The sequence below is a fragment of the Apiotrichum porosum genome (genome assembly GCF_003942205.1).
Source record: "Apiotrichum porosum strain DSM 27194 chromosome Unknown scaffold_11, whole genome shotgun sequence".
Classification (NCBI taxonomy): Eukaryota; Fungi; Basidiomycota; class Tremellomycetes; order Trichosporonales; family Trichosporonaceae; genus Apiotrichum; species Apiotrichum porosum.
In genome coordinates, this window is record NW_021167118.1 from 328,849 (window position 1) to 348,459 (window position 19,611).

The 19,611-nt window shown below is 60.1% G+C and overlaps 8 protein-coding genes and 2 non-coding genes across 10 annotated transcripts; 7 read left to right on the top strand and 3 right to left on the bottom strand.

Moving 5' to 3' along the window:
- Positions 1 to 1,899: 1,899 nt before the first annotated feature.
- On the top strand, positions 1,900 to 3,470 carry EHS24_001748 (uncharacterized protein; the record flags this gene model as incomplete). The annotated part of the gene is made up of 2 exons (XM_028617513.1): positions 1,900 to 1,965; positions 2,259 to 3,470. The coding sequence occupies 2 exons, from the start codon at positions 1,900 to 1,902 to the stop codon at positions 3,468 to 3,470; spliced, it is 1,278 nt and encodes a 425-aa protein (XP_028473976.1).
- A 307-nt stretch (positions 3,471 to 3,777) lies between these two features.
- On the bottom strand, positions 3,778 to 5,199 carry EHS24_001749 (uncharacterized protein; the record flags this gene model as incomplete). The annotated part of the gene is made up of 5 exons (XM_028617514.1): positions 3,778 to 4,231; positions 4,282 to 4,384; positions 4,430 to 4,466; positions 4,545 to 5,027; positions 5,134 to 5,199. 5 exons carry the CDS (start codon positions 5,197 to 5,199, stop codon positions 3,778 to 3,780), a joined length of 1,143 nt encoding a protein of 380 aa, XP_028473977.1.
- Positions 5,200 to 5,497: 298 nt separating this feature from the next.
- PSD1 (phosphatidylserine decarboxylase 1) lies at positions 5,498 to 7,622 on the top strand (the record flags this gene model as incomplete). The annotated part of the gene is made up of 3 exons (XM_028617515.1): positions 5,498 to 5,774; positions 6,106 to 6,278; positions 6,447 to 7,622. 3 exons carry the CDS (start codon positions 5,498 to 5,500, stop codon positions 7,620 to 7,622), a joined length of 1,626 nt encoding a protein of 541 aa, XP_028473978.1.
- Positions 7,623 to 8,405: 783 nt separating this feature from the next.
- On the top strand, positions 8,406 to 10,225 carry FBP1 (Fructose-1,6-bisphosphatase; the record flags this gene model as incomplete). Its single annotated transcript, XM_028617516.1, has 4 exons — positions 8,406 to 8,537; positions 8,706 to 8,926; positions 9,437 to 9,595; positions 9,703 to 10,225. The coding sequence occupies 4 exons, from the start codon at positions 8,406 to 8,408 to the stop codon at positions 10,223 to 10,225; spliced, it is 1,035 nt and encodes a 344-aa protein (XP_028473979.1).
- Positions 10,226 to 10,684: 459 nt separating this feature from the next.
- EHS24_001752 (uncharacterized protein) lies at positions 10,685 to 12,167 on the top strand (the record flags this gene model as incomplete). Its single annotated transcript, XM_028617517.1, has 6 exons — positions 10,685 to 10,763; positions 10,918 to 10,970; positions 11,044 to 11,075; positions 11,216 to 11,312; positions 11,368 to 11,469; positions 11,799 to 12,167. 6 exons carry the CDS (start codon positions 10,685 to 10,687, stop codon positions 12,165 to 12,167), a joined length of 732 nt encoding a protein of 243 aa, XP_028473980.1.
- A 329-nt stretch (positions 12,168 to 12,496) lies between these two features.
- On the top strand, positions 12,497 to 14,010 carry RFC4 (replication factor C subunit 4; the record flags this gene model as incomplete). Its single annotated transcript, XM_028617518.1, has 4 exons — positions 12,497 to 12,567; positions 12,713 to 12,824; positions 12,946 to 13,154; positions 13,371 to 14,010. The coding sequence occupies 4 exons, from the start codon at positions 12,497 to 12,499 to the stop codon at positions 14,008 to 14,010; spliced, it is 1,032 nt and encodes a 343-aa protein (XP_028473981.1).
- A 777-nt stretch (positions 14,011 to 14,787) lies between these two features.
- EHS24_001754 (uncharacterized protein) lies at positions 14,788 to 15,195 on the top strand (the record flags this gene model as incomplete). Its single annotated transcript, XM_028617519.1, has 1 exon — positions 14,788 to 15,195. One exon carries the CDS (start codon positions 14,788 to 14,790, stop codon positions 15,193 to 15,195), a length of 408 nt encoding a protein of 135 aa, XP_028473982.1.
- A 443-nt stretch (positions 15,196 to 15,638) lies between these two features.
- Positions 15,639 to 15,741, top strand: EHS24_001755. The gene has a single exon. It is a non-coding gene; the product is annotated as a tRNA-Pro (tRNA).
- Positions 15,742 to 16,174: 433 nt separating this feature from the next.
- Positions 16,175 to 16,276, bottom strand: EHS24_001756. Its single transcript has one exon. It is a non-coding gene; the product is annotated as a tRNA-Pro (tRNA).
- A 551-nt stretch (positions 16,277 to 16,827) lies between these two features.
- Positions 16,828 to 19,136, bottom strand: EHS24_001757 (uncharacterized protein; the record flags this gene model as incomplete). Its single annotated transcript, XM_028617520.1, has 10 exons — positions 16,828 to 17,120; positions 17,159 to 17,796; positions 17,842 to 17,937; positions 18,013 to 18,160; positions 18,201 to 18,507; positions 18,566 to 18,698; positions 18,744 to 18,750; positions 18,831 to 18,963; positions 19,016 to 19,023; positions 19,070 to 19,136. The coding sequence occupies 10 exons, from the start codon at positions 19,134 to 19,136 to the stop codon at positions 16,828 to 16,830; spliced, it is 1,830 nt and encodes a 609-aa protein (XP_028473983.1).
- Between the last annotated feature and the right edge of the window lie 475 nt (positions 19,137 to 19,611).

A 19,611-nucleotide genomic window follows, 5' to 3' on the forward strand; every position in this document is an offset into this window, starting at 1 on the left:
GAAACATATCTCATCGGGCCCAAGTGGGTACTGTGGTGGTGTGATATTATCGCAAAGATAGTGGAAGATGGCCCCGCCTGGCGAACCGCCCCCTCGGCAGATTCCCCGTTGCTCCACAGATCAACAGGATCTGGGAGAGGGAGAGGGCGTTTTTGCAATTTTCTCCCACCTTTGTTCGTGTGTCCATTGATTATCAAGGTCAAAGGCGCAACGGGCCGCTCCACTCGTTATCCGGGCGTCGGCTCCAGGCCTCAATGATCAATACAAGGGTGGATTCATCTGGAGTTTGCCGACCTTGGAAGCAGATATATGCAACAGATAATGTGTCCAGAAGAGTAAAGCCGAGGCAAATCCGAGAGCCGTATTGTTGCATTTTCAGAGCGCTCCACATGGTGGCGTCTCGCTCAGGCGCTCAGGTGACGCGCGTCATTGGCATTGTATGCACAATCATTAGTGCACGGGGCAACGCGATGCTTGCCACGCTTGACCACATGCTTGTCCGCAGAGGACGTGTGACGTGTATGTGCTGAATGCTCCAGAAGGTTCTCTGCACACATCTGGAAGAGTGCCCTCGCATCAGTCTTCGCCACAGCAGTGCGAAGGTTGAGAGTAGAACTAGTCAGGGGCTGTACGACCCGCGTTACTCTAGAGTTATCAGATTTGACCTCGCATTCCCTTGGCGGCAAAAGGTGATATGCACGCTTTCGCACCTTCACAATGCCCATGTGGTCCTTGCGTGGCGAACAGGATAGCGGTGCAGTTGCAGTTGGCAACGCCATGCCCACTGCAGAGGCCTAAGTAAGGGCTCGGCTGGTTTGGAGAGTTCTCCACCCTGCATTTGCGGGTCAAATTACCGGCGGCAACGCGTGGTCTCCTCCCAAGCAGACGTATGCGATGTGGGAGATGGAGCGATGTGGGAGATGGATGCAGTGGCCTCTCGCAGCCCACGACAATGGGAAATGGTGGTACGCAGGGAAATGGGCGACGATCACTGCCGCGGCAAGGGTTTGCACACCCAGTGCCGCCGGCACGTCTCAAAGGAGACGAAAGTTTGGTATACGAATTAGTTGAGCGGACCGACCGGTCGCTCACGTGCGTGCGGGGTAAGCATATTGGCATATCGTGTGGGGTTATCTTGGCCTGAGGGTCGCGCCGAATACACACAAAATCCGGCAACATGGCGAATTGGCCTATGCGATGTGACGTCTTTGGGTTTTTGGACGCCCGATCGATCTGGTGTGTACAGTTGTGTGCAACTTGGCCTCTCCTGCGGCCTGCGGCCTGCGCCCTGTGTGGAGTGCACGTGAATCAATGCATTAGTGGCTGATGTAGTGAATCGCCGTATTAGAAATTCCAAAAGTATTCACATTTCGCCAGCGATCGCTGTCGCCTTTTGTTTGAAAGTGGCCGATGATTTGGTTTGGGATGGCATTTTCACACCCGCGCGCGTTTATTGGAAGCGGTGGCGGAGAAATCCATATGCCACATTCTCCAAAGTTGGCGCTCAGATTCGCCACACCCGGCGTGATCGGACCAGGGCGGGGGATTAGGAATGAGGCAGTTTATTATGGGCACATTATACATATTATACTCCCGCTTCTAATACTTTTGTGTCTGCCTCAAAGCTAGGTTGGCAATAAATCCGCGTGAATCGCCGATGTGAGACGACCGCCAGACGCATCCGTGAGACGAGAGCGACGCCGCCGTGCAGTGTGCGTTTCTCGCCCCCCCCGCCTGGAAAACGATTTCACCTCCCCACCCACCATCTATTGCCACCACGCCCACACGGTGCATGTGCAATCGATAACGATTGTCAACCACCACCCCATCCACCACTCCGTTCCTCACACCTACCCCGCCCATCGGCATTAGACACTGCAGGCCAGGCCACGCGTCACGATGGACGAGTCGGCAACTACCGCGCCAGCGTCAAACTCCTCTACGCCCTCGGTCCAACCGCCAAAGGTGCGTGATCTCACACAACCATCCCTTCTCTTCCCCCCATCTCGTGTGTTTGGTCACCTGGGTCATCTCGCCCTCGTGGCCATCTCACTCAGTACCATCCACCTCCACCTTACCCCACACACCCACACCCGTCTGCTACTATCTGCATGCACCCTCCTACTCTCCCCTTCACCGATCCCAATGACCTCTCCCACCCCCCTTCCACGTTGTTCTTCCATGCCCACCCGTGGCATATCCCCACACATCCACCGCAATTACGAGAACTAGAGTCCAGTTTCTAACCGCCTTTACAGGACCGTCACGAGCCTCGCGGCCGCAAACCCAATGACCAGCTTCCCCCGTCCCGCGCGCGCGAGGTCCAGCGTGCCTTCCGTCTGCGTCGCGCAGAGCACCTTGCTTCGCTCGAGGAGCGCATTCTCATCCTCGAGACTGAGAACGGCCAGCTGCGTGCACTCCTGAACCTCCCTGATGCGGATCGCCCCAAGATTGGATCTGGCCCAACTGGTCGGGGCAAGTCGCTCAAGGACGGTGGTGTGCCTATGAGCGAGCGTGTGCGCGCCCGTAAAGAGGCCCGCCAGCGCGAACGCCGTCTGCGTGGTCTGCCCGACCCGGACACTAGTGACATGTCGGATGAGGAGGAGAACAGCCGCGATGGAGCGGAACTGTCCCCCATGGCCGGCAACATGCCGCCCCCACCCGCGTCTGGCCCCAACAACAACAGCAACAACAACAACAACGCCGCGTCGTCCACTGCCGGCGCCATCCCCCTCTTCTCCAACCCCACCGACCTGCCAGCGCCATACAGCTTCAACCTGCCCACGCCGTTCCAGCTCCCCATCTCTCCCGAGCCCCACTTTGACTACTCGGCGGGCAACTTGGACTTTAAGGGCCCAAGCCCCGCGTCCTTCCCCATCTTCAACATGTTCGACCCCTCGGCGTCGTCCACAAACGACCCTCAGCAGCAGCAGCAACAGCAGCAGCAGCAAGTCGGCGCCCAGCAGCCCGCAGCACTGGCAAGCAACGGCGAGTCGTCCAAGGCGTCACCCATGTCTCCCGCCACACAGGCAGCCGCAGCCGCTGCACAGGCGGCCGCAGGATCGCCGCCCACGCAGCCCGACCTCCTCACGCGTCTCAAGGCATGCTGCCACCTCTCCGACTCGCACGTCGTCAACGACCCGGGTCTCCTCATCTTCGCCACCAGGCTATGCCAGTCGTTCTCGTGTCCCTTTGGCGGGTCGCACCCGGATTCGGCGCCGTCCGACGATCCCGAGCAGATGCTCCTCGAGGACGCGTGGCGCGCACTCAAGGCCACGCTCGATCCCGGAGGCGACGCCGACGGCGAGAACAGGATCAACACGGGCCGCATGGCCGCCGAGCTCGTCGTCCGTGCCGCCGCGTCGCGCGGGAACGGCAACTGGATCGTGTGCAGGTACAAGGAGGGCATGACGATCCGCCGCGCGCTCGTGCTCGGCCTCGTCCAGGGCTTTGGCGGCAAGCTTGACTAGAGAGAGAGAGAGCGAGTCCAGCTCTCTAAGAGTTTATATACACCCTTCAACGGGGTATTTGTTGTTTTATATGTCTGTATTCTTGGGACTCTTTTTTGACTCGGGGCTCTTCCCACATAGAGCGCCCGAGGGCCGCCGTCGCGTCAACCTCTTTTGAACTTCATAATGGTCGATGCATGCTTGTGGTAATAAAACATAAAGAAAAGTATGAACATGCAGGTGTGTGGTGCAGTGGCAATAATGGCTCTCAATGTGGCACAACGGTGGTGGTGCGTGTGTGCGCGCGTGGTGTGGCACCCGGGGTCGTCTAGTCGGAAATCTCAATAATCTCAATCTCGGCCTCCCTCCTCGCCTCCCTTGCCCTGGTCCTAGCGGCCTCGGCGGCCCTCCTCTGACTCGTGGTAGCCTGCGCCTCGGCCGCGTCAATCTCGCGCAGAAAGCTGTCGTCAAACTCGTCGTCGTCCATGTCTTCGCCAATCGTCGTGTCGCCAATCGTCGTGTCGCCCGTCAGGTCGAATGGCTCGTGCTGCTCAAGCGCCGCGGCCTCCTCCTCGGCGGCAGCTTCCTCCTCACGCGCAGCTTGTATCGCTGCGAGGCGCGCCGCGCGGCCGGCGGCAGATGTACCTCCTTGAGCGGCGCGTGGGGGAGCACGAGCAGGCGCCGGTGCCGGCGCCGCGCGACCGCGCCCACGTCCGCGAGCCGGCAGTGTCCGGCGCCGCGCACCGGCTCCTGCAGCAGCGGCAGAGCCGTCCTTTGCAGCACTGGGTATGTCAGTGGTGGGTGCGTGCAGATGCGGACTGCGTGGACCCACTCGAGACGCGCTTGCAGGCTCGCGACAAAGGCTTCGGGCTGGCCGGCGTCCAGGGCCTCGACGGCGCCGCCCATGACGGTGGTGTTGGAGGGGTCGAGGAGGACTGCGGTAGTTAGTGCGCTGGGACATTCATGAACTAGCTACGCACGAGTACCGCGGAGACAGCGGACGTTGTGGAGAAGGAGCTGGCGGTTGTCAGTATTGATGGTGTGGCGGAGGGAAGAGACTGGAAGGAAGGCACAGGTGACGCAGAACTGACTCACCTTGGTACCCATCGGGGTCTCGCTGAGGACCAGCTTTGGTATCCTCCTGTACTCGAACGCCCTCATCGCCGTGCGGCCGTCGCTGACGTCCATGGCCAGCATGCTCCGCGGGTACGGCGGGGGCACGCCGTCCGCCACGCCGGCCTCGCCGTCTTGGTCGTCTTCGTCTCCCAGGCGACGGATACGCGTCGCGCCCGTGATGACGTCGCGGCGCTGATCGAGTGTTGTGGACAGGGCAAACGCGCTGGCCCCCACTTCGGACAGCGTGTGCAGCTGCACAATGGTCGGGGTGGCGAACAGCGTGCTGGACTCGAGACGGGCAGCGTCGTGCTCGTTGGTGCTGGTGGGGATGCCGCCACCGCCGAGCGGGGGCGGTAGTGTGGAGGCGCCGAGGTCGCTGTAGAGGTACTGCTCGTGCACGGCTTCGACGGTTGCTGGCTGGCCGTCATCGCGGAGAGCGGCGACACACTCGCCTACCCATACCTGGAGGCGGCGTCAGTGACCGTGTGTCCGTGTCAGGGGTGTGGCAAGGCGGCCGGCCGGCCGGCTGCCTGCACGTAGCTGCGCAGGAGCGAGACCAGACACGTACGGGGTCAGGCTCTGGGAGGGGGTAGGTGCGCCGCAAAAACGTTACGGCGCGCTGGACGTCTCCCATTTGGCGCCGGAGAGAGAGAAAGGGGGGAGGTATGGGCGATGACAAGAAAAAGGGTGTGCAAAAGGAGCAGGTCGGCGCGATGGGTCGATGGTGTCAACATCGAGGATCAGAGACGGTCTGGTTTTGCCCAACTGCCCAGGCACGGGCCAAACCCATCGACCCGTCAAAAATCGCTGGCCCACGCACCCCCCTCGCCGCGCCGCACTCCCACCCAGGCCACGCCCATGTAACTTGTTCGCAAGCTACCATGGCGCATGACGTTGCCTGCTCACCACTTCTTTTCACCCAAACACACACCATGCTCGTCACTCTGCGGCACTCGTCCGCAGGCCTCGGCGCCGCTGCATACCTGCCCCGAGCAGCCGGCTGCAGTGGAAGCCCCGCCCTGCTGCTTCGCGTCCGCTCGCAGTCCATCAGCGCCGTTCGCCCTCCGGTCAAGACCCAGGTCCGCGCAAACTCTTCTTCGACGCGTCCTCCCTCCAGGCCCAAGCCCGAGAAGCAAGAAGCAAGCGACACCACCGACGGCACACTCAAGAAGAAGGAAGCTGCCGCCGGAGGCAAGGAGTCGTTGAGGAGTGAGTCGCGTTTTCTCAGTGTGTCTAGTCTAGTCTGCCTGCTGGCCTCTGCCCCTTCCTGCCCCGTGGAGGCTGAGCGCCGCATCGGCGCATCGATAGGTGTCGTGCTGTGAGGGAAGCTGGCGAGCCAGGGTTCTTGTCTGTCTCTGCGCTCTGCCTCGCTGGACCACTGGTGTCGCGGCCCGGGTCGCACGACGAACGAGCGTATGCGTCTGTGTGCCGGTGCAGTCCACCTACCCCCGGCTTCGTGTCCTGTCCCGTCACCAACTTTGGTCGCACGACCCCCCTCCGCTTTTTCCACACCCCGACACTATGCTAAAACGCGTTGCAGGCAAGGTGAAGCGCGCGTGGAGGACGCCGACCAAATGGTTCCCCATCCCCATCGCCCTCGGTGCCCTCGTCCTCGTCGCCGTTCAGTACCGCAAGCAACGCAAGGAGCCAGAGGTCGTGTCCCAGCGTGAGGGCGGTGCCGTCCTCAAGCCCTCCATCGATGGCCCATGGCAGGTGAGTGACCCCTCCAGGTCTTACGACTGTGGCGTGCTTCGCAGCCTTCTCTCCCCCCCCTCCCTCCCTCCCTACCAACTTGTCCACCGCCACCACCATCCATGCATTGCCACGCACACTCCCACCCCCGCTCCAACACGCCGCGCTCGTTGCTGACACGATGCAAAGGTCCGTATCATGGGTGCGCTCCCTCTGCGCAGCATGTCGCAGCTGTGGGGCTACCTCAACTCGCTCGTCCTCCCTGTCTGGTTCCGTCCCTATGGCTTCAAGCTCTACTCGTACATTTTCGGCTGTAACCTCGACGAGTGTGTACCGGAAGATCTAACGCAATACGATTCACTGGGAGAGTTCTTTTACCGTGAACTGAAGCCCAACGCCCGCCCCATTGCCGACGCCGAGCTTGTGTCGCCGGCCGACGGTCGTGTGCTGCACCTCGGTTCCATTGTTGGCTCAAAGGTGGAGCAGGTCAAGGGCATCACATACTCTCTCGAGGCTCTGCTCGGTACCGAGGGCCAGGCGGTCCACACCAAGCAGATTGACAGGCAAGCCGCTTCGTCGTCTGTTGGTGGCGGCGAGACCCCCGTGGTGGACGACGAGCATTTCGCCAACATCAACAACATTCCATACTCGCTGTCGTCGCTCATGGGCAAGGACGGCGCTGCCGAGGTCCGCGAGGACAGCACCGAGCGCGACGAGGACGAGCACGACGCCTCGGTTGCCGATGCCCGCAAGGACTTTGCCCACGACGCAAAGGTCGCTGCCGAGATGGGTCGCTCCGCTATTGGCAGCGCCACCGACCGCGCCCACGAGTTTGGCACCCTCCGTCCCGACCACAAGCTCATGTTCTGTGTCATCTACCTCGCTCCCGGAGACTACCACCGCTTCCACTCGCCCTGCGCCTGGGTCGTCGAGCGCCGTCGTCACTTTACCGGCGACCTCTTCTCCGTTTCTCCCTACGTCGCCAACCGTCTCCGCAACCTCTTTGTCCTCAACGAACGTGTCGCCCTCCTGGGCCGCTGGAAGAACGGCTTCTTCTCCATGGTCCCCGTGGGCGCCACCAACGTCGGCTCCATCCTCATCAACTTTGACGAAACCCTCCGCACCAACACCCGCACTCGCACCCACCCGGCTCACACCTTTACCGAGGCCGTCTACTCGCAGGCCTCGGTCCTCAAGGGCCAGCCGCTGCTTCCCGGAGAGGAGATGGGCGGCTTCCGTCTGGGCTCGACCGTTGTGCTCGTCTTTGAGGCCCCCAAGAACTTCCAGTTTACGGTCAAGCCCGGAGACAAGGTGCGCGTCGGCCAGGCCCTCACCGAGGAGGAGGTGCCCACCACCGACATTTAGAGTTAATGAGACGACGACGAGCACGAGAGAGAGAGAGAGAGACACGGGTGGTGTAGTGTACACTGGTAGTAGCGCTCAACACGCTTTGGTTATTTTGGATTGTTATGCATTTAGATTCACCTCAAAACAAGGACTGTTCATTTATACGGTTGGTCTCCAGCTGTGAGAGCCGCCGGCAGAAGACACCCCCGTCCGTCCGCAACACGTCCACCCTTAGACACTGCTCCTGTGTGCTATCAATATCAATATCAATCTCTATCGCCGCCGTCTTATGCACTGATAGGCGACTAATCGACACACGGGTGTGTACCCCGCTCCCCACGTCCGTACCTCCAAACGCGGGGATGTTAGGAGGGTTGTTGCCCCGCAACGCTCCGATAATGCCGAGGTGTGCAGTGTGCCCACTCCGTCAGATCCCGGGTGGATACGGTGTACGGTGCGTGTACGGTGTGACCGGCCCGGAGCAGACAGCGACGGCTATCCGGCGCGCGATGGACCGCTGTACCGCTGGCGGGGCGGGTGTGTCTCCCTGACAGCCAGAGCGTACCAGCCAGCGTCCCTCCTCCCCGGCTACCCGTCAGCTGTGAGCGATCAGTCAGGAGGTCTGGTGGCCGCCTCGGTACATATCCGTCTCCGTCTCTGCGAGGACGAGGAGCTCCGTGAGTTTATTACCTTGGGGCAACCGGTCGTCCATTCTCTTTTCTTCTCCTATCCCAAGCATTGCATTTCCCACCTCCTTCTCCTCTCTGTATCACCATCCCATCCACAACAGCACTATCCACCATGGCCGACACTACCGACTTTGAGGCTCCCCCTACCGACCTCATCACCCTCACCCGCCACATCCTCAAGCAGCAGCAGGAGCTGGGCGAGCGCGCCTCGGGCGACCTCACCATGCTCCTCGTCGGCATCCAGGTGAGTACCGGCGAGCTATGCAGTACAAGGCAGCACGAACGAACGCGCTCCCACAGGCGCCTTCCTCGCTGCTCCAGGCTCTGTAGTCCAGTTTAGCCGAACCTGCTCCCCACTGGCTCTCGCTCTCTCTCTCCCTCCCTCTCTCGCCCTTGCTAACGTTCCCCAAAGGTCACGTCCAAGTACATTGCGTCCAACGTGCGCAAGGCCCGTCTGATCAACCTCGTCGGCCTGGCCGGCGCCGAGAACGTCCAGGGCGAGGACCAGAAGAAGCTCGACGTCCTCTCCAACGACATCATGGTCAACGCGCTCCGTGCCTCTGGCAAGGTCTCCGTCATGGTTTCCGAGGAGATTGACGAGGCCATCATCGTCAAGGGATCCAAGGGCACTTAGTGAGTAGACTCTCCTTCCCCCCCTTCTCAGTAGCATAGCATAGCATGGTGGTGGGTGGTGGGCCAGGGCGGTGGGAAGGGTTGCGAGTGCGGGGGAGGCTGGGAGTGTGTCCTGGAATGGGGGCGACTCGCACCCTCCCTCCGTCCTTCCTCACGCAGTGCTCGGAGCGTCCGTCTTCCGTCGTCTGCACCGCACCGCCCGCTGGCCATGCACCTCGCCTGCCCTCAGGCGGGCGTGGGACTGCCGTGCTTGCTCCGCTCAACGGCGGTCGCGTGCGGACGGAACAAGGGTGCAGAGCGGTGACAGCCACTCCGTCCGGCAAGCGGAATGCCGTGGGTGGTCCGGATGGAGACCCCATGGAGCCGCCGTTACCACAGTCCGATCGGACGTCATGTCCGAGGATCCGTGCATCCACGTCTCGTCTCGGGCCCATGCAGACAGCTCGTCACACACACACACACACACACAACTTTGGAATTCTGGAAATGGTGGCTGACCACATCCTTCAGCTGTGTCGTCTTTGACCCCCTTGACGGCTCGTCCAACATCGACGCCGGTGTCAACGTCGGCACCATCTTTGGTGTCTACAAGGTCGAGGAGGGCAAGCAGGGCACGGTCGAGAACGTCCTCCGTCCCGGCAAGGAGATGGTTGCTGCCGGCTACACCATGTGAGTGATTCTGACTGGGCCTAAACGGCGGCCTGGTTCCCGGCGTCCGGGCCTTCCCGATCAGCCACCCCCCTTGTTCTAGAAGCACAGCTGACACGCGCTCGCAGGTACGGTTCGTCGTGCAACCTTGTCCTCACCACCGGCCAGGGTGTTGACGGCTTCACCCTCGACGAGGCTCTTGGCGAGTTCATCCTCACCCACCCCGACATTCGCATTCCCGACCGCGGCAAGATCTACTCGTTCAACGAGGGCAACTCGCTCCACTTCTACCCCCCTACTCTCAAGTACCTCGAGAGCATCAAGTACCCGGCCAACGGCAAGCCCTACTCGGCCCGTTACATTGGTTCCATGGTCGCCGACGTCCACCGTACCCTCTTGTACGGCGGTATCTTTGGCTACCCCGATGACAAGAAGAGCAAGGACGGCAAGCTCCGTATGCTCTACGAGGCCTTCCCCATGGCCTTCCTCACCGAGCAGGCCGGCGGTCTCGCTACCACGGGCACCCAGCGTATCCTCGACGTCATCCCCACCAACATCCACGGCCGCTGCCCTGTGTTCCTGGGCTCCAAGAACGATGTCGAGGACGTCATGAAGTTCTACGCAGAGTACGACGGCGAGAAGCGCTGGTAGATATCTGGAGAGGGAAGTGTCCCCCAAAAAACAGACGTGGAATCTTGTTGTAGCGCAGTTTGCAGAGCAGAGGCATGCACTTGTACCAAGTGAAGGAAAGGGTGCAGGAACAGCGAAGCGTTGAAACGGGGCAATGAGCTGCAGTGAGATGGTGCTCGGCCACTAGTGTTGAGGACGGCCCCCCCCCCTCTCAGCCAAAACATGGCATTAGGATATTAGGAAAGGTAATTCAAATGGAACCCAGGCGGCAGGATTTTTGATTCCGAGAGCACCAACCCCCTGACGCTACGAGTTGCCGCCGCCACCCAGCGAGTCGGCTCGTCTCTCTTCCTTCTCCTTCACACCCCATCTCCTTCCCTTTCATCATTACAACAACCCCCTTACAACCCACTCAAACACCTGTTACATTACATTCCGCTCCACTTCTGCCGCCAACACACCCACACACCCTTCGCCGAGATGGACCTCTCGGCCCTCAACTCCTCCCTCCCTCCTGGCCTTGCCGACGCAGAGCGTGATATGGGAGACAAGTTCAGAGGTGCGTATCGCTGCTATGACTCACCCTCTCTCCCCCTCAGCGGTCCGGCAGCGTGACGCCTCTCCGCGCGTTGACATCAATCCTGGTCCACGCTGCCCATGCTCCCCGTTGACCCCCATCCAACGCCCTTGGGGTCCAAGCTAACGCAAAACAGCTGCTGCGCTGAGCATCACCACGCTATACAAGAGCTCGCTGGCACTCAACAAGGTGCGTACCCCCTGACAGCCCTCCCCGCTTGAAGGGTTGTTCCCCGGTGGCAAAACACTGACTCGCCGCACAGCATGCCTACCAGGTCGGATACTCTGCTGCACTGTAAGTGCTTCCTCTCCCCCTAACGAGGCCAGCCCCATGGGCCCAAACGGACGGACGTTCGGCAAACACGTCCGCCCACAGTCTGGTTGCGCACTCGGCGCCCCCCGCCCCCGAACCGCCATCACTTGCTGACACCACAGTGCCGATGTACTCTCCAAGCTCCAGTCGGACATTGCTGCGGGCGAGGACGCCGCTTCAGCGCTTGCGCGTTTGATGGACTGGACCGAGGCTCGCCAGGTTGGTTTTGAATGTTTGAGATTAGGAGGGGGACAAACATAACTGACGATCACAGACTGCTATGGCTGCGTTTGCCGCCGATGATGAAGAACAGCCTGGAACAGCCCAGCGCCCAGCTACATCCAGGCGCAGCCCCTGTCCCACATTGCCGCTACGCGTCAGTTTGCCCCGCAGCGCCCAGCGTCAGCGCCGATCCCCGGACCCGCTCGCAACGCCGGTGCTGGCTTTGCGCGCGACTCGCGTGATCATCTTCGAGACACACCTGGCCCTTCGTCCCTCCGCACCGAGATGATGGAGGAGGAGTCCCCGGTGGCCCCCACTCCTGCTCCGCGGCGCCAGGCATCGAGCCTAGCGTCGAGCTCGACCCTCGCGCTCGACCGCTCGCCTTCGGACGGCATCGTTGCGCCCATTCCCCTCCCCTCTTCATCGCCCACCTCGTCCCCATCCCTCATGCGCGGTATCGCGCCCCCGCCGCTCCGCCTGCAGCGCAACCTCGGTTCCCGCGCTGCCTCGTCATCGACCACACTCCTGCCCACGTCCACATTCAACTTTTCCATCCCCACCACACTCGAGATTCCGCCGCAATCGGGCCCCGCACAGACAGGTCCCATCGGCAGCAAGCGACCCATCATCGACGCCGAAATGGCAGACGGCACCATCAACGTTGGCGCGGCGCCGTCGACTCCCAGCCGGTCGGGCGGCCGCGCGTCCAAGCGCCGCAGCCTCGGCCTTGGCCTTGGCATGGCTGATCAGGAGGAGAAGGAGCCACGCAGCGCTGACCGTCGTCGCCAGCCGCGGCGCGGAGGACACGGGGCCAGTGGAGGTGGCGTGCAACGTGCCTCTAGCCCCCTGTGATCCGTGGTTCCGTGAACTGTAGAGGAAAGGAGAGGAAGTCATATTCACCACCACCACCCCCACCACCACCGTCGTAGTAGTAGCTAGGAAGAGGGCGAGAGCATAGGATCCCGCGTTGTATGTACTACACTCTTGCATGGTCATGTCTTGAAGAACACAAACAAAGCTGGGTCTGTAATGCTGGATCGGTAAGGCTTCGAGCGCACCCCACCGTTCACCACCGCGGACCCATTATTTGATTCCGCTGCGGCGCGTCGCGTCCGATGCAATATGACGGTGAGTCCACCTCGAGTTGACTGTACTCACAATAAACACCAACAACAACAAGCATGGCATCGTCGTCGGCCGCAGTGCCCGTCACGGCCAAGCACTCGGATGCGGAGGGGTACGAGATGCCCTGGTGAGTCGCAGCTGGTCCGACGTCCTCGCCGCCGTGATTACGAGCGAGCCTGTGGCTGCCTGTCGCGCCTGGCGGAGACCCACAGACACATGAGAGAGCGACGCGCAGCGCGCAGAGGAAGGCATGGCCGCTGACTGGATATTAGGGTGGAGAAGTACCGTCCCATTCTCCTCGGCGACATTGTCGGCAACAGTGACACGGTGGATCGCCTCAAGGTCATTGCCGAGGACGGCAACATGCCCCACATCATCATTAGTGTGAGTCTGGAGTTTGGCAGGTAGCCCCAGTGAAGGCGAGGTGAAGGATTCGGACATTGCCCCACCACCTCGTCGCCTGCCCACGTCACCCTCGCCGCTGCCAACTGCTGACGCCCACTAGGGTCTCCCCGGTATCGGCAAGACGACCTCGATCCACTGTCTCGCCCACGCCCTCCTCGGCTCGGCGTACCGTGAAGGTGTGCTCGAGCTGAACGCGTCCGACGAGCGCGGTATCGATGTGGTCCGTAACAAGATCAAGTCGTTTGCGCAGCGTAAAGTTACGCTCCCGCCTGGACGCCACAAGATTGTCATTCTCGACGAGGCGGATTCGTGAGTGTGTGGTCGAGGCTTGAGGCTCCTTTGGCCTGTGTACGGTGTTCGCGCGTGTGCAGCTAGAACGCGGTCATTGTTGTATTGCAGCTGCGGTACCGCACGCCCATCACACCGTCCCATGGTTGGCTATATTGCTGCAGCTGGCAAGTCTGCACCAGCTGAGCTGCTCCATTCCTCACCCACTTCAACTTCGCTCTTGCTCACACTCTCCAGGATGACGGCCGGCGCGCAGCAGGCGCTGAGGCGAACCATGGAGATCTACTCCAACACGACCCGTTTCGCGCTCGCGTGCAACATGAGCAACAAGATCATCGAGCCCATCCAGTCGCGTTGCGCCATCTTGCGATACAGCAAGCTGCGCGACGCCGAGGTCCTGAAGCGCCTGGAGGAGATTTGCGCCGCTGAAAAAGTCGAGTACAACGACCAGGGCCTGCAGGCCCTCATCTTCACTGCCGAGGGCGACATGCGCCAGGCCATCAACAACCTCCAGTCGACATGGTCCGGATTCGGCTTTGTCTCGCAGGACAACGTCTTCAAGATCTGCGACCAGCCGCACCCCGTCCAGGTCCGCAAGATGATCAAGTCGTGCCAGGCCGGCGACATCAACGCGGCCCTCGAGGTCATCAACAAGCTGTGGGACCAGGGATACTCGGCCGTCGACATTGTCGTCACCGTCTTCCGCGTGGTCAAGGGTCTCGACGACTTGCCAGAGTACACCAAGCTCGAGTTTATCCGTGAAGTCGGCTGGACGCACATGCGTGTCCTCGAGGGTGTTGGAACCATTGTCCAGCTCGGCGGCATGATTGCCCGTCTGTGCCGTATGAGCATCCCACCCGAGATGCTCAAGTTGTAATATACTCTCTCTCCCTCTGTGTTTCCCCTCACAATGCATCATATCATTCACCACACCTGACCTCGCTGGGGGCCAGCGGTTGCTGGTCAGCGTGGGGTCGGCGACGTAACCATCATTCACCAGCACCATCACTGAACAATCAAACTAATCACTGTCATCAAACAGTCGTTGACCACACCGGGCTGGACAGTTTTATGTGGCCGCCCCTCCAGATAGCCAGACTACGATACCCTTCCGGACAGCCCCAGCTGCCGAACCCCCGTGTTATGGCCTGTCGAGGTTGTGTGTGTTTTCGGCCTTGGTGGTTTCGGCCTGGGTCCTAAGACTTCACACGCCAACTACACTGACCCCCTTCCTGTCACTCGAGAAGACGAGAAGAAGCAGAATAGTGCATGCGTGTGTACATGCGCATATCGAGACACGACCCAACCGTTGCCAGACCCCCCGCCTCGTGTGTGGTCTATCCTTCTCCGAACAAAGGGGATCAAACGGGGCCAACGAAAGTGGCGCCTTCGCGCTCCCATCACTCTCACTTTGGCAGTCTCCGGTGGACTCTAGTCGTCCAACACGATGCAGAGCCTGGTAGGCGGGACACAAACAGTGATTGCTTTGAAGGAATGGGCTGATCTGAGACTGACACCGCCGTAACATACATACATATGATTCTGTTGTGCCGCGCACCTTCTTCACTTCCTCTCACCACCACCCACCAACGGACAACCTTTCTCATACCTTTATTCCCACAACCTACCAACACCATACCAAAACACCTACGATATGGCGCCACAGTGGAAGGCCAACCTCACCTGCCGGCGGTACTTTGAATCGATTGAGTTCTCCATTCTCTGGGGCCGCGGCGGGTGCGGCTACAGCGACCTGTGGCCGTGGACCGTCCGCGGCACGCTGGACGTCTACCCGCCCCACCCGCAGGACAGCCAGTGGGGGGTCGACTGGTCGGGGTCCCCGGAGGACCGCGAGCGGTATGCGTTTATCTGTGCCCGAGTGGCCGCAAGCGACTGGCCGTCGTTTGTGCACGACGACGCGTTTGTCGCGCTCAACAAGCACGCCGGGGAGATGAGCCTGCCCGTGTATCAGGATCGCCTGGAGGAGTGCTTCAAGGCGCACATTGTTGCGGGAAAGGACTTTGATGTCGATACGGGGGAAGTGCTGGACACGGGGCTGTAATTGAACCCAGCGGGTCATGGGGGCCGGAGACGGGACGAAGGTCATGAGCGTAGCGACGCTCCTGATGAAAATGAATGAAGAACAATGATAGCTCTGATGAAGTGATGGTTCATCGCCGTGTCGGCGAGTGATGACGCTCTCGCGCAAGAACAATTAGATGAGCTATGTCTAACGTTTGTTCAGCTTACATGCTATGGGTCGTCCAATATCCAATGGTCGGCCAATAGACAGGCCTCTGGGACACTTCATTTCAGGACCTAGTTTGTACCCTCAAGTCATGTGTGGTGGGTGTTCCGGGGGCCCAGAATACAGTCCAAGAGCACCCCCATGTCGGGCCACCATCCACAGTGATGCAATCACCCAGAGGAGCGTGTTAAACCGCATCCAAGAGACACCAAACACGAGAGGCCGCGGCCGCACAGCACAAAAACTACTCATCAACGGCTCTCGTGGTGTAGTGGCTATCATACTTTCTTAGGGTCCAGTCGGTCTCTAATCCTTCTACAGCTATGGAAGTGGTCCTGGGTTCAAATCCCGGCGAGGGCCTTTGCTTTTGCCTGTGCAGCCTCCTGGAGAGGCGAGGCATGCATGGAGAGGATATGAGTGTCTTGTTGACTCGTTGACATGATTGAGGAGCAACCCGGAGGCGAGTGTGGCGGTTTTCCAACAAAATCGCCGATGCCGAAATACCGGTGTCGAGATCTACATCTGCGGTGGGCACTCGGGTCCCACGCAGCCCCTCGGTGTTCACGGGGCGTACAGGGCCCTGGACAGACATAGATGTTGCTCGCAAACCGCCGGAGGGCCTCCATGAGGACACACAACCTCGGATATGCGGATATACACTTAGCGCCCTTTCGCCAGCCGACCGACACCAAATCCGCCGACCACCACCTCCATCACCACCACCATTCCTTTCTTTCCCAACGTCGCTGGGCTCTTCAAAAGCAGTGCACATGTCCCAGGGGGGCAAAAGCAAGGCCCTCGCCGGGATTTGAACCCAGGACCACTTCCATAGCAAGCAGGATTAGAGATCCAACGGAACCCTAAGAAAGTATGATAGCCACTACACCACGAGAGCAGGACGACATTGCTTCGCCGGTCAATGTTGTGAGCGCTCTACAGCTCTCAGATGATGTAAGCGAGGTCGGGGCAGCTACGTGACTATGTAGGCAATGTCTGGGTGTTGGGAGGTGCTTGTGCTTGCCGCTTGGAGCGGTACATCGCACCAGGGAAGCTATAGATCGGTGCGTCGACTCAGTGGGCAGAGAGTGTGACGTCCTCATTTCGGTAACTGCCTCTCTGAGGCTCACGTCCCCTCACATGCCATTGTGACCAGATAGGCAACCTCCTACAACGGGCGCAAGGACGACGACGACAACCAGGTTTGAGTTGTGTCTGGAGATCCGCGGCAACGGTGGACCAGAGAGCAGCCACTCCGCTAATATTCCTACTTTAAAATGTAATTTCGGAAGTTATTCTCAGACCCCCACATCTCTTCATGACCAAAGCACACACGTAGGCACGCTATTCGGGATGCATTGTTCGTACTGCTACAAACCGCTCTTTGTCCAGATGCTGTCGTCGAACCGCGGTATTCATGTATACACACAGCGAGCTCAGGTCGACATTCTAGTTGAGGACCGCCCGTCCCTGCTGGAGGAGGTAGACACGGGCACCCCAGTTGTCCAGGTCCAAGGGGCCAGAGATACCTGATCCGACCTCTGCACCGTCGTTGGCAATGATTAACTGAGCGTTCGAGGTGTCGACGCCCATGGACGCGAGATCGACCTTGATCGGCAAGCCGGTACGGTCGGGACCACGCGCAAGGTTGAGAACCACCAGCAGCTTCTCGCCAGTGTCCTCGTCCTCGCGGATGTAGGTGTAGTTCTCCTCGGACGACTCGTCGAGAGGGATAAACTTGCCTGGATGTCAGCTAGAGATTTGTGCAAGATAAACTCACCATAGATGATTGCGAGGTGCTTCTTGCGCAAGGCGAGCATGGCCTGCCAGAACGACCATACCGACTGCTTGTCGTTTTCCTGCGACTTGACGTTCCACTGCTTGTAGTCGTCGTGGACGCGCATCCATGGCTGGCCCTTGGAGAAGCCGGCATGTTCACTGCTGTCCCACTGCATTGGCGTGCGGCCATTGTCGCGTGCCGTCTCGCGGAGGTTGCCCAGCACCCACTTGATGCGCTCGTCAATCTCGGCCTGGGTGGCTCCCTCCCGCTTCAGGCGTTCGCGCTCCCCCTCAAAGATCTCAACTGACTCGATGTCCTTGTACTCCTCCTCTCCCCACGAATGGGGCATGTTGATCTGGCCATTCTCCTGGCCCTGGAACACAAAGATGGTGCCAGTGAGGGTCGTGTGGAACACGGCGACAGCCTGGGCACTGCGGGCACGGTGGTCTGGGTGGTCGCTGCCGATTCGAGACAGGAGTCGCGGCTGGTCGTGGTTGTCGACATAGTTGCTCATCCAGCCACCCTCCTTGGGGAGGTCAACGTGCCAGGTGTTGACTACCTGCTTAAAGTCGCTCAACTTCCAGTCCGGGTTCCACCCGCGGCCAATGGTGCTGGTGCGAGCCCTGTCAAAGCCCAGACTGATAGTTGATTAGCGCTGTTCTAAGCTTGATCATGCAACTCACTGGTGGAAGTTGAAGACCATCTGCAGCTCGTTGTTTTCGGGCTTGGAGTACTGGGCAAACGCCTCGGGGTCATCGCCACCTGGGCATTCGCCGACACTGAAGACGTGAGCAGGCATGCCTCATCAGCCACCCCACGCATCCACGAGAGATCCACCGCCACAAGAAACTCACCAGAAGCAGTCATAATCCTTGAGCACCTTTTCGTGCATCTCCTTGAGGTGCGTGTGGACACCGGGACGGCCCACAGAGAGAGGACCAAAGGGCTGATACACCGTGTAGGGGTTGGTAGTGGGCGCGTCCGGAAAGCCGGGAGCCTTGTCTGCTCGGTCAGCTCCAAACGACGAGGGTGTGGGACATACCAATAAAGTTGATCACGTCCATGCGGAAACCGTCGGCTCCACGGTCAAGCCACCAGCGCATCATCTTGTAGACGGCCTCGCGGACCTCGGGGTTGAGCCAGTTGAGATCGGGTTGCTGCTTGGCAAACAGGTGGAGGTAGTACTCGTCCGACTCCTCGTCGTATTCCCATGTCGAGCCACCCCACATGGCTTCCCAGTTGTTGGGTGGCACACGCTCGCCCTTCTCGTTGATGCTTCCCTTGCGCCAATAGTACCAGTCGCGCTTTGGGTTGGTCTTGGAGGACCGGGACTCTTTAAACCACGCGTGCTTGACACATTTAGCTGCCAATTCGTGCCACACGCGCATACACTCTCTCAAGACTCACTTCGTTGCTGCTGTGGTTCACAACCAGGTCCATGACAAGCTTCATTCCACGCTCGTGGCATGCGTCGCGGAGATTGTCCCAGTCCTCGAGGGTGCCGTATCGTGGGTCAATCTTCTGATAGTCACTGATATCGCTATTATCGGTCAGCCACCGGAGCACGCCCGTGCTAGTTCCTTACTATCCCACTGTGTCTGGTCAGCATAATTCATAAACCGGTTTACCGGCCCGCCGGAGGCCGGAGGCGTGTGACACATTGTCAACTTACTGTCAGCCTGCGGCGATTCATAGATTGGGGAGAGCCAGATGATGTCGACACCAAGCTCCTGGAGGTATGGAACGCGCTCAATGATACCAGGGAGCGTTCCGTGGCCGCTGTCGGCATGGTCATTGAACGATGCCTGACGTTCAGTTAGCGCTGGGGGGTCGTTTTCACAACCAGACGGGGCGTACGGGGTAGACTGTGAAATGTCAGCTACGTCTCGACCACGGAGGGGTTTGACGCACTCTGGTAGACGGTCGACTCTTTCCACCAACGGCGTTGGGACGCGGGAGGGATGATGTCGACAGTCATGTTGGGGTCGCAGGTATGTGTAGAGCAGGCGGGCATGTTGTCTTGGAGTTTTTATATGTTAAACGGCAACCACTCGCCCACCCGCGCAGCGATCACATCACTCCGGGGGCGAAGGGGAGAACGCCGACGCTTTGTCGCGCCGCAAAGCCGACACCAGAGCAAGAACGCTGTTAACCATGTTCCGAAAACGGTCCGGCCCAGGCGGTGGCTCCAACCCCATGGGGGCAGACGAAGGTTACGCGCGACCTCGGCGGCACCTCGGAGCGGCACCGATATATGGCGGACCAACCATTTCGTCGCAGTGGCGATAATCCGCGAGGCCCGGCACTCTCCGTCGGCTTCTCGGCTTCTCCAACGTGGCCCTGCACCTGGCATGCTGGCCAGAACGGCCCCCAGGATATGGCCCACCCAAGAGCCCTGCGCGCCAAGGCCGCCCATTTCGAGAGGCACTGCAGAGCCCCGTCAGTTACCGTAG